The sequence below is a fragment of the Aedes aegypti genome, chromosome 1 (assembly GCF_002204515.2).
Source record: "Aedes aegypti strain LVP_AGWG chromosome 1, AaegL5.0 Primary Assembly, whole genome shotgun sequence".
Lineage (NCBI taxonomy): Eukaryota > Metazoa > Arthropoda > Insecta > Diptera > Culicidae > Aedes > Aedes aegypti.
In genome coordinates, this window is record NC_035107.1 from 70,070,249 (window position 1) to 70,082,525 (window position 12,277).

General features: G+C 43.5%; 1 protein-coding gene across 17 annotated transcripts in view; it reads right to left on the reverse strand.

Moving 5' to 3' along the window:
• The window catches only part of LOC5565116 (neurobeachin), a 415,182-nt gene that overhangs the window by 13,804 nt on the left and 389,101 nt on the right, over window positions 1-12,277 (reverse strand). For 11 of the 17 annotated variants that reach the window (XR_002499236.1, XM_021839344.1, XM_021839334.1 and 8 more), the window contains 6 exons: window positions 5,514-5,723; window positions 2,532-5,271; window positions 2,134-2,474; window positions 1,976-2,072; window positions 1,719-1,915; window positions 1,506-1,657 (listed from right to left, as the gene is read on the reverse strand). Coding sequence is in view for 16 of the 17 variants with exons in the window: in XM_021839344.1 (XP_021695036.1) it covers window positions 1,506-1,657; window positions 1,719-1,915; window positions 1,976-2,072; window positions 2,134-2,474; window positions 2,532-5,271; window positions 5,514-5,723 (3,737 nt within the window). In the remaining variant the exon portion in view is untranslated. The remainder of the gene's footprint in view (window positions 1-1,505; window positions 1,658-1,718; window positions 1,916-1,975; window positions 2,073-2,133; window positions 2,475-2,531; window positions 5,272-5,513; window positions 5,724-12,277) is intronic. The other 6 variants (XM_021839432.1, XM_021839378.1, XM_021839442.1 and 3 more) reach the window with 1 other exon arrangement.

Sequence of the window (12,277 nt, forward strand, 5' to 3'; positions counted from 1 at the left end):
CCCATAATGTCTTGAGAAATGTCCATGACGATTCCTTAGGAAAAATCCTAGATTAATTATTTGAGAATTTTTCTGAGAAACTCCTTGTAAAATTTCCGATAGACTTTCTGAACCAAATATGGAAAGAATCTCTAGAGTTGTTTCTAAAGGCATCCTTGGAGAAATTCTTCGAAAAACTGAACGAAAATTCTTGAGGAAACGCTAAAAAATCAGTGGAGGCATCTCTGGACAAACAATTGCTTGAGTTCTTTAACTCTCTATTTTCCACGACATTCATCGGCTATTTCGTTTTGAATATGGGCCAAATAGTTAAAAAAAAATGTTTATATTAAATTTATTGTTTATCAATAGTTTTACTATTGAAACAGTTAGTTGACTGTTGGATCAATCTGATTAGCTGTAATTATATCATTGTAACTATTTTATAGTATTTATCTGATACAATTTGTCTCAAGTTCATTGAAAATCAATGTAGCTTGAACGAAATCCTAGCAAAATTACTAGGATTGTAAAATCATTGACTGTACTCCAAGATTTTCTTGAGAAACATTGTGACAGTATCTTTGGATGATCAAATTAATTAGCTCATTACGCGCGGTAAAGATGGATAAATTATGGGTGAAATTATGAAAAAAATCCACGTGCTCGGCTGGGATTCGAACACAGGACTCTTGTATGCTAGCACGTGGATTTTTTCATAATTTCACTCACAATTTATCCATCTTTACCACGCGTGAGAAGTTAATTGATTTAATGACCATGCCGAAATTTAATAACCATTTCAATATATGTGTTAATATCTTTGGATGAATTTCTAAAGAAATTCATAGTAGAGTATTTGGAGTAACTTCTGGGATTATCCCTAAAAATCCAGGTAGGATTCTTGGAGGTGTATTGAACTTATTTCATGGAGGAATTCCTAAGAATCATTAAAATTTCATTAATGTATTTTCTAGGCAAATACCTGAATCGGTTTCAATTTGAATTTCTGGAAATAATTTGGAAACATACATACAGTAATACAAACAGTAAACGCAAACAAAAAAATAATTCATAGGAACATTTCAGGTCGGATTTTCTGAAAACTTCAATTTCCGGCATTGACACATATGTTGAGTTGTTTGGTAATCCAATCCGCATGGTTTTTAAATTAATCAACTCTACAACTTACGCGTGGTAAAGTTGGATAAATATAAGTGAATTTATGAGAAACTTCGTGCTCATGTGGGATTCGAACCCACGACTCTTGTGAGTTAGACGAGTGCTTTGCCAACTAAACTATAGAGCCACTTGGTGACCTAATAACTAAGAAAGTTACACGTTTCAAATTCAAATTCCAACAGTCCACGCAGACCCTTTTCATAACTCATATCCTTCCATCAGAGGGAATTCATACATCGAAAAAACTCGAGTAGGCCTGCACTTAGAACCATTATTTGGAATCAATTCGTTGATCGTTCAACAGCAATAAAGTACGACAAAAAGACCAAGAAAATTTTACTCACTTTTGATCGTGCGTCAACGCCAGCGATCGGATTCCACTATTACATGCCGGGAAAGCATACAGTGGGGCCAGATTGAAGGTGCGCCAAACCTCGACGATTCCTTTGTTTCCAGCAGTCATCAGATATTCTCCGTCCCGCGATAGGAGCATACACTGAAAAGAATTTCAACCATGAAACATAGTCCACGTGACTTAGCGGACGGTTCCGACACACCTGTAGATTGTCGTTGTGGGATTCGTGCCGCAGCAGCTTGCCATTGATCGTGTACGCGGCCACGTTTCCTTCGTCGTAGTTGACGACGATGAAACCTTCCCGCGAGAGGGTGATGTTCTCCGGCGAGATGAAATCCGTCGGAGCTTCCAGCGAACGCAGCAGATCGCCGAACGTCGTGTGGACCAGTACCGGTCCGTCTGAAGAAGAGGAATCGTTCAATATCTGTTATGTTCGGGATCTCACTTAAGGATACTCACTTATTGATCCGGAAACCACCAGACCCAGCTCTGCGCTAATCACAACCGATGTTACGGACGTTTCGTGTCCGGTCAACGTTGCCCGAGGCGTTGGTATCTGTAAGAAATTATAGATGAATGACTTCACGTTATGTGTCGTCCAACCTCTCACAACTCACCTCTCCTTCGCCGACGATGCTCTGCGTTCGGGCGTTCCAGTGCCACAGCAGGATGGTGCAATCGGCCGATCCGGACGCAATGTAGCAATCGGAGGTGATGTTGCACTCCGATCGCGACAGACACGTCACCACGTCGAAGTGACCGAAGATGATCTGGACGATCTTGGCCGTTTCCGTCGAGAACACGCGGAAACTGTTGTCCCAGAAGCCGCACGCAATCAGGAACCGACTGTCCACCGTGGTGACGTAGCAGTTCGACTTGATGCGCAGCTTTTGGCTGAAGTTGTCCCCCAGATGGCGCCGGTTCTGCTGTTGGCTGTTGTTGTGGCCGTTGATTTGTGCTAGAGGTGGAAAAAGCGAGTTATTCAGTGAAATTCTTAGATCACGAGAGTCCTTACATAGCAGGGGATCCATCGTCAGAGGCAGATTGGTGTTGACATTTTGGGACGATTCGGCATAGCTGGGGCTCTGGATGCTGGCGGTGTACTGGCAGTTCCAGCGGTTGACCGCGAATTGATGGCCAGCCGTGACAGTCACAACCGAAGGCAGTGGCAGTTGCGGGTACGTGTTGGCCGAGATGTGGATGATCGGCGAGTTCAGGTGGAACTTCAGGGACATGCAGACGTCGTCGGGCATTGTGTTGAACATCATCGGCGATAGATGCATGGCCGAGCTCCTCGGAGGATGCGGCTCCATCAGCAACAGGCTCGGCGTTTGACCGAAGTTCTTGATCTGGTTTTCGATAGCTTCGCGCGTTACGGGATCGGTTATCGTGTCCAGGTCGACGCTGCCTTCGTAGGTTAGATAGTAGAATACGTTGGTGGCACGCATCGCTTCCGGTCCGCGTTGCTTGTAGCCGAAGATCAGGTCGATCCACTGGTGTAATTGACAGGAAACGAATTCGGACTCCAAAGCCATCCGGTTGATACGGACAAATTCTTCGGGAGTCTTCGCCCAAGGCGGCAGTTCGACATCGTTGACCAGGTTGCCGTCTTCCCTTTGTCCAAGTCGGTAGTCAGACGAATTGTAGAACATCTCCGGCAGGAAGTACCATTCGGGAATGAGTTCTTTGACGTCCGAGGTGTCGCGTTGACAGTTTTTCCACGACAGGGCGATTGAGGAGAACAAACGATCGGGGTGATCGAATTTTCCATCCTGTAACGCCAGAAACATCGTTGTGAAGGGTTCCATCCGAATCAACCAATTTAGCACAAACGCCGATGTGGAGTAGTGGGTGCCATAGTGGAACGGAGGGATTCCAGGGGTGTCCCAGCTTTCATATCGCTCCTCGAAGTACTCTCGTCGAGAAGGATTGAGGGCTCCGATTGGTTTCGACAGATCACGATAGTTGGATGGTTGGCTGAGGTCCAGTTCCCGGGATTCGTAGTTGGTCAGCACCCAAGGGAACACCGGGTACTGGTTGAGGTCGTTATAGGTCCGACCGGCGATCGTATTCAGGAACATCAGATACTCAAAGTTGGATATTTCTCGGCGTTGCCATTTCTGGGTCATATTGGAATTACGCATCAACTGGCGTGGAGACATCATCGATGCGCGACGAGTCTGCGGAATGCCATACTTGATGCCGACGCCAACCCGCGGCAAAGCCTTGATCACCTTCTTGACCGTGTGTTGATCGGGGAATGCAAACAGAATCGAAGTCCTGCTGGCAAGGAATATCTCCAGAGCCACGTTTTGTAGCAGGTATCGACGGGAGAAGATGGCGCGAATCTCCGAGAAGTACCATTTGCCGTGCAGATGATCACAGTATTTCAGGACTTCCTGGTCGATGCCTTGGAACTCGGGGTTTTCCTCGTCCACTTCGAAGTACATCTCCGTCGAGGTAATTGACATCGTTCCGGGTGCTACCAAACCAGGCGCAATGAGCTTCGCCTTGGTGCTTATGTTAACCGGACCGGTTAGGTCCAGGTCCAGTTCACGATCTTCGATCAACAACTCCGAATCGTCCAAAAGATCGGGTTGTTGCGATCGCGGTACCGCAATCTGCGAGTAGATTTCCTCCCGTGAGGGTTCTCTGCCCTCTTCGCCTGCGCCGTTCTCCAGGGATGCTTTCAGGGTAGCTTGAGGATGACTCGATCCTCGGGGATTCTGAACCATTCGTTTCCTTCGCCGGGCGTCATCTTCCCAGGCATCCAGCTTCCAGAAGATCTGCTTCTGGTAGGCTCCACTGCTATCACCCCACGCTCCGTGGCGATTACCCATAATGTTCCTAACCTTCTCCAGCAGTCGGCTGGCGATCACGTTGTCCCGCCTTCGGGCAGCCGTGATCAAGTGATCGCACATTCGTTCTTCTTCGCGACGCTCCAGCAGCGTCTGAGCGCACTGGGATTCGAAGTCCGCATGCTTCAGCACATCGTCGGCACGCATTCGGTTGAGGATGAATTCAGCTTCGTTGGCGACTCGGACGATGTGGTCCTTCATCGCGTGCGACAGCAGTCGACCTTCGTTGATCAACTCGATGAACGCCAATCCGGCATGCTTCTGCAAGCTGTTTTGCCACTCTTGCGAGCACAGCAACATCACAAGCTCAACGACCGAGTGACTATTTTTGAAGGTGGTCAATCCCTTGCCTTCCATGAGTAGTTCCTGACCGTGCGATCCGACCAGGGTCTTGGACAAGAATGGAGCAAAATCTACCATTATTTCGCGTAGTAAGGGACAAACCGGACCCAACGCGATCTCCAATTTTTGAGTCAAACTAGCTTCCCTCGAGGGAATCGCCATGGGGATCTGCCCAACAAACGGAGCCTTCAAGTTCAGATCTTCCGGGCGTCCTCGTGCGGCCGCTGCTGACGATTGGTAGTTATCCGGGACACGAACCACCGAAATGTCCGATTCAAGTTTGTTCGAGTGATCACCCGGTCCCATTCCGGACAGCTGTCCAGCTGGGTTGGTTTGCCCGGAGATGTCGGCGCCACGCATCATCGATTTGCCTCCAGGAGGCACGATCGTGTTCTCCGTGGGACCTTCGTCGTTCAGGTTGACGTCGGTCCAGCTTTCGTCGTTGGAGTTGGTCGGCTTGTTGTCGTCGGCCATGATCTCGCTGGAGGTTTCCACCTCCGGGGCATCGTTTTCCGTGGAGTTGAGATTGAGCGATGCGGCATCTGAATCGACGCTCTGTGGAAGAAATTGGGAGATACGTTAACGAAGATCATATGGAAAAGTGAAGGTTCACGCTGGTGAATTTGATCCTATCGGTGATCGAGGTGAACGAAACGTTGATGCGTGATCGGATGGGGGAAGCTGTGAGTAATACGGAAGACACATACGGTGATTGGCAAGCGACATTCTACCAGAGAAATCTAGGAAGCAACAAGCGAACGACGAAAATCAACACAAACGGTTAAAGCATTGCATACCTTGGGTTGTTTCGAAGGAGTTTTTGCCGGCGAAAGAGGCTGATCGGCAATTTTACTTATGCTAGTGGTAGTGATGGTAGTAGTAGTGGCCGGATACCTGGTGTTAGTGGGAGTGTTGTTGCTGTTACCATTGTCGTTACCGTGGAGGAGGTCGCTCTTGGGCGACGTCGGAGACCCATAAACCGATGATGCCCGGCGAGATGTGGCAGCCTTCGATTGGCGTTTTGAGTGATTTTTTGTTTTGTTTATACAAACCCGTCATAGTTAGGAGAAGTTAGAAGAAAATTAAAAGTAATCATGCAGTTACAGAGAGCAAATCAAGTAGAATTGATTAACAGTTTTATCTAAAATAATTAGTTTAACCATATAATTATATTTATGAAAATACCTATTGAATTGATTTGTTCAACAATATTCAACAATGTCTTTGCTTTTCAGCAGATACGCGTTCAACAATATATTTTTGTAAAATGTTGTAACAAGTAGTCAATTTAAATTACTTTGGTCTTACCGTATTTCTGTTAAAAAAATGATTTTTTTCTCTTTTCTCTTTCTGCTGTATGTGTCCAGTTACATCAACCATGCTATATTTAACCTTAGTAAGAACCTTGGGTCTTTTTCGACCCATTTCAAAATTCAAATCAATGTAACTTTTGATTAAAATAACCTAGCAATTTGAAACTTTCTGACAATTATTTTTTTGTGGCAAATTTTGTTTTTGGGAAACAAAAGTTTTGAATGACCCCTAGGGGAGCTTCCATAAAAAAAGTTACAAATTGTGACTTAGGGTCGTTTTCGACCCGAAAATTCAAACAGCTCGCAAAAATCAGTGTGTTGACCGAATTTAGTTCTGTTGGGCTTAAATGAAGGGCACACATGTCTAGTTTCAGGAACCCTCCCGGAGATCCGGATTTGGTCACTGTGGCCACCGGGTACCTGCTACATCTGAAAAAAGTCCCTTTAGAGACCTTTACTTTGACGACCTGTAGTTTCGTAACTAAACAAGCAATCTGAACCGTTCTCATTTTGTTGAATAGGTATTCACGTGGACTGGGAATACAGATTCTCAAATCACTTAGTTATCCATACCCGGTTCCGGAAACCCGGAACATCCGAAAAGTAAGTTCCCATCGCAGTTCTGTATATGTAGTTCACATCGGTACTATTCGGTTGATGGATATTTTGGCATAATTTTTTTCTGTAATAAGGAACCAATTACCGGCGCACATTCCCTGGCAAATTTGGTCCAGTATGGTCCATTCGGAACCGGTTCCTGGAGTCCCGGGAGGTGGCCAATCTGGACAATTCGATTAAATTACTAAGATTTGAACCCCAAAACCAGATGAATTGTGTCCAATTCTTGACGATTTTTTATGTTTGGATGTATTTTGCCAAAAGAATGAATGGATGGTTGTTCTGGTTCTTTTGGAGCACCGGAATGGCCACCGGGAAACCCGTAATATGGGACCACTAAGTTTTAGCACCAAAAGTAGGCATGCGACGGCTCAATCTTCATGATTTTGAATCCCTGTGACTCTTCTAATTCAATTATTGATGAATGACCACTTTGGTTCTTCTGGCCCACCGAAATAACCCAGGAATGGCCACCGGAGATACCCGTTTTGTGAGACATTTCAGTTTTTGTGTCAAAACTAGGCATGCGACGGCTCATTCTTCATGATTCTGGATTCCTGTGACTCTTCTAGTTCAATTTTAGATGAATGACCACTCTGGCTCATTGATACCACGAAATAACCCAGGAATGGCCACCGGAGATGCCCGTATTTTGGGTCATTTTAGTTTTTGTACCAAAACTAGGCATGCGACGGCTCATTCTTCATGATTTTGAATACCTGTGACTCTGCTAGTTCAATTATTGATGAACCACTTTGGTTCTTCTGGCCCACCGAAATAACCCAGGAATGACGACTGGAGATACCCGTATTGTGGGATATATAATTTTTTGTGCCAAAACTAGGCATGCGACGGCTCATTCTTTGTGATTTTGAATACCTGTGACTCTTCTAATTCAATTACAGAAAGGACCCGATTTCGTCAGCCCCTCGATAAATTTTTGGCTGACAAAATGAGAAACCTGACGAAATCGGTTGTTTTAGTGTTGAGTAACGGGACCATTTTAATTCGTGGAGAAATAATTATTGGAAAAAAAGCTGAAGATCCGATTCGTTGTGGTCCGTTTGATCAGCAATTTTGTTATGGCCAGTAAGACAAAAGGGACCAATCTGAATTCCTAGTTATATATGAACGTTAAATTTTTTAAGAATTTGTCCCAAAACACCGAAATTTTTAGATACTTCTTCAAAATAGCAGCAATAATTGCCTAGAAACATTTCTTGAAATTTCTCTAAGTATAATTCAAAGAATGTTCCGTCCGGAGTTTTCCACATAAATTTTCCTAAAATGTAGTTTAAAATTCATACAGAAGTGTTTTGAAGATTTTTTATAGAATTACTTCAGAAATTTTACAGACAAGTAAATACGAGTGCTGCAGAATTTAAACACAAGATTAATTCCCGAAGTACATATTTTCTATCGTCCAGAGGGGAGGGGGCATTGTCATTGCCCCCTATGGCTACGACCATGTGTGCATGACATCAAACACCATCATCAGTTTCAATGTAACACTACGTTTACGTTTACATGACGAAAACAATGTTTTGACGAATTTGAAATAGGTTGACAAAATCGGTGGCAGACAAAATCGGGGGCTGATAAAATCAGGTCAGTACTGTATAGCTGAATAAGCACTGACTCTTCGGGACCACCGAAATAATTCAGGAATAGCCAATAGAGATATCCGTATTGTGGGACATTTCTGTTTTTGTACAAAAACTAGGTATGCGACGGCTCAATCTTCATGTTTTTGAATACCTGTGACTTTTCTAGTTCAATTATAAATAAATTACGACTTTGGTTATATTTTATTACCACAATAACCAAGAATTACAGCTTAGATACCCATACTGTGCGATATTTAAGTTGTTATACTGATACAAGGCATGCGATGGCTTAGTCTTCATGATTTATAATACCTGTGACTCAATTATAAGTTAAAGACCACTCTGGATAATTGTTACTATCGAATGACCACCGGTGTTATCTCTATCTCTATGGGGCCTTCCTAGCCGAGTGGTTAAAGTCCGCGGCTACAAAGCAAAGCCATGCTGAAGGTGTCTGGGTTCGATTTCCGGTCGGCCATAGAGTATCATCGTTCCTACCACACGATATACGAATGCGAAAATGGCAACTTAGGCAAAGAAAGCCCTCAGTTAATAACTGTAGAAGTGCTCATATGAACACTAGCTGAGAAGCAGGCTCTGTCCCAGTGAGGACGTTAATGCCAAGAAGAAGAATTTAGCTCTATTGTGAGACATTTCAGATTTTGTTCCAAAACTAGACATGTGACGGCTCAATTTTCCTAGTTTTCTGAGCATGTGATCTATCTCACACAATAAAGGACTGATGGCTAGTCTAGTCCTTTGCTGTCGCTGAACTAACCCAGGAATGTCCACAGAAAAAACTTGTATCGTGGGGTACAATAGTTTTTGTACCATAGCAAGATATTCGACGGCTCAACCTTCCTGATTTTTCGGGCATGTGACTTGTCACACACAATAATAAGTAAATGACCACTCAGGTCCTCAGGTTTCAGGTTGGCCAACGACGCTGTAGAATCGTTACCCGTTCTATGACGTAGTTGATTAACGCGCCCAGTCTACCATATTGGGGGTCGTGAGATCGAAGCTCACCGGAACGATTCCATTATTTTTCACAAATTTTACAAATCAATATGTCCAAATTGACTTTTGTGTCTACAAACTTCAGGTTTTATTCTCGGCCACAATCAACTAGAGTGATCATTCATCTATAAGGCGGCATCCACAAATTACGTAACGCTCTAGGGGGAGGGGGGGTAGGCTCAAGCGTTACGACTCATACAAAAATTTTAAATTTTTCATACAAAAAGGGTTTACGGGGGGGGGGAAAGGGGGTCGAAAATTTCCAATTTTAGCGTTGCGTAATTAATGGACGCTGCCTAATTGAACCAGAAGAGTCACAGGTATTAAAAATCATGAAGATTGAGCCGTTGTCTGCCTGGTTCTGGTACACAAACTGAAATGTCCCACAATACGGGTATCTCCGGTGGCCATTCCTAGGTTATTTCGTGGTAGCAATGAGCCAGAGTGGTCATTCATCTAAAATTGAACTAGTAGAGTCACAGGTATCCAGAATCATGACGAATGAACCGTCGCATGCCTTGTTTTGGTACAAAAACTGAAATGTCCCAAAATACGGGTATCTCCGGTGGTCATTCCTGGGTTATTTTGTGATAACAATGAGCCAGAGTGGTCATTCATCAATAATTGAACTAGAAGAGTCTCAGGAATCCAGAATCATTAAGAATAAGCCGTCGCATGCCTAGTTTTGGTACAAAAACTGAAATGACACACAAAACGGGTATCTCCGGTGGCCATTCACTTTGGGTCAGAAGAACCAAAGTGGTCATTCATAAATAATAGAACTACAATAGTCACAGGTTTTTAAAATCATGAAGAATGAGCCGTCACATGCCTAGTTTTGGTACAAAAACTCAATTATCACACAAAACGAGTATCTCCGGTGACCATTCCTGGGTTATTTCGGTGGGCCAGAAGAACCAAAGTGGTCATTCATCAATAATTGAACTAGAAAAGTAACAGGTATTCAAAATCATGAAGAATGAGCCGTCGCATGCCTAGTTTTGGTACAAAAACTGAATTGACACACAAAACGGGTATCTCCGGTGGCCATTCCTTGGTTATTTCGTAGTAACAATGAGCCAGAGTGGTCATTCATCTAAAATTGAACTAGAAGAGTCGCAGGTATCCAGAATCTTGAAGAATGAGCCGTCGCATGCCTAGTTTTGGCACAAAAACTGAAATGTCTCACAAAACGGGTATCTCTGGTGGCCATTCCTGGGTTATTTCGGTAGGCCAGAAGAACCAAAGTGGTCATTCATCAATGATTGGACTAGAAGAGTCACAGGTATCCAAAATCCTGAAGAATGAGCCGTCGCATGCCAAGTTTTGGTACAAAAACTGAAATGCTCCACAATACGGGTATCTCCGGTGGCCATTCCTGGTTATTTTGGTAGGCCAGAAAAACCATCCATTCATTCAACAATAATTGAAATAGTAGAGTCACAGGTATTTAAAATCATGAAGAATGAGCCGTCGCATGCCTAGTGTTGGTACAAAAACTAAAATGACCCACAATACGGGCATCTCCGGTGGCCATTCCTGGGTTATTTCGGTGGGCCAGAAGAATCAAAGTTGGCATTCATCAATAATTGAACTATAAGAGTCACAGGTTTTCAAATCGTGAAGATTGAGTCGTCGCATGCCTAGTTTTTGTACGAAAACTAAAATGTTCCACAATACGGGTATCTCCGGTGGCCATTCCTTGGTTATTTCGGTAGGCCAGAAGAACCAAAGTGGTCATTCATCAATGATTGGACTAGAAGAGTCACATGTATCCAAAATCCTGAAGAATGAGCCGTCGCATGCCTAGTTTTGGTACAAAAACTAAAATGACCCAAAATACGGGCATCTCCGGTGGCCATTCCTGGGTTATTTCGTGGTATCAATGAGCCAGAGTGGTCATTCATCTAAAATTGAACTAGAAGAGTCACAGGAATCCAGAATCATGAAGAATGAGCCGTCGCATGCCTAGTTTTGACACAAAAACTGAAATGTCTCACAAAACGGGTATCTCCGGTGGCCATTCCTGGGTTATTTCGGTGGGCCAGAAGAACCAAAGTGGTCATTCATCAATAATTGAATTAGAAGAGTCACAGGGATTCAAAATCATGAAGATTGAGCCGTCGCATGCCTACTTTTGGTGCTAAAACTTAGTGGTCCCATATTACGGGTTTCCCGGTGGCCATTCCGGTGCTCCAAAAGAACCAGAACAACCATCCATTCATTCTTTTGGCAAAATACATCCAAACATAAAAAATCGTCAAGAATTGGACACAATTCATCTGGTTTTGGGGTTCAAATCTTAGTAATTTAATCGAATTGTCCAGATTGGCCACCTCCCGGGACTCCAGGAACCGGTTCCGAATGGACCATACTGGACCAAATTTGCCAGGGAATGTGCGCCGGAAGGTTAAGGTGTACTGCTAGAGCTCAGACATGACATGACATGACATGACATGACGGAAACGCATATAATTGCAAAGCTATTCTCCATATAAGTACTTGAATGTTCTGTACGAATGTTAGGACTATCAGCTTGTTGAAAGCGAGTTTAAAGTTTTCTCGATTTCCCAGGTCATAGAATATCGTTGTACTGTGCCACACGCTAAAGATTAGATTTGGATTGATTTTTGATTGGATTTTTATTGGATTGTGATTAGAAATGGATTCGGATTGCATTTGAATTAAATTTGGATTTAATTCGGATATAATTGGATATAATTGGATTTGGATTGTCTGCTTGTCTGCGTGTATTCTTGTCTTCTTGTTAAATCAAATTCAAACCAATTCTAATCCAATTCAATGTATCAATTTTGCCAAGGTAATTTTCAATTTGAACTTGAAGTTGCCATATAAACCACAGAAAACGCCGTTCTTTGGCGTTTATTGCCTCTTCTGTTCTTTTGATTTTCTTTGCATTTTCCTGAGTGTTTCCCTGTTTAAGGCTTAGTAGCCCGTCATTCGTTTTGGCAACAATGATGACTTTTCAGCTTGCATTTCAAA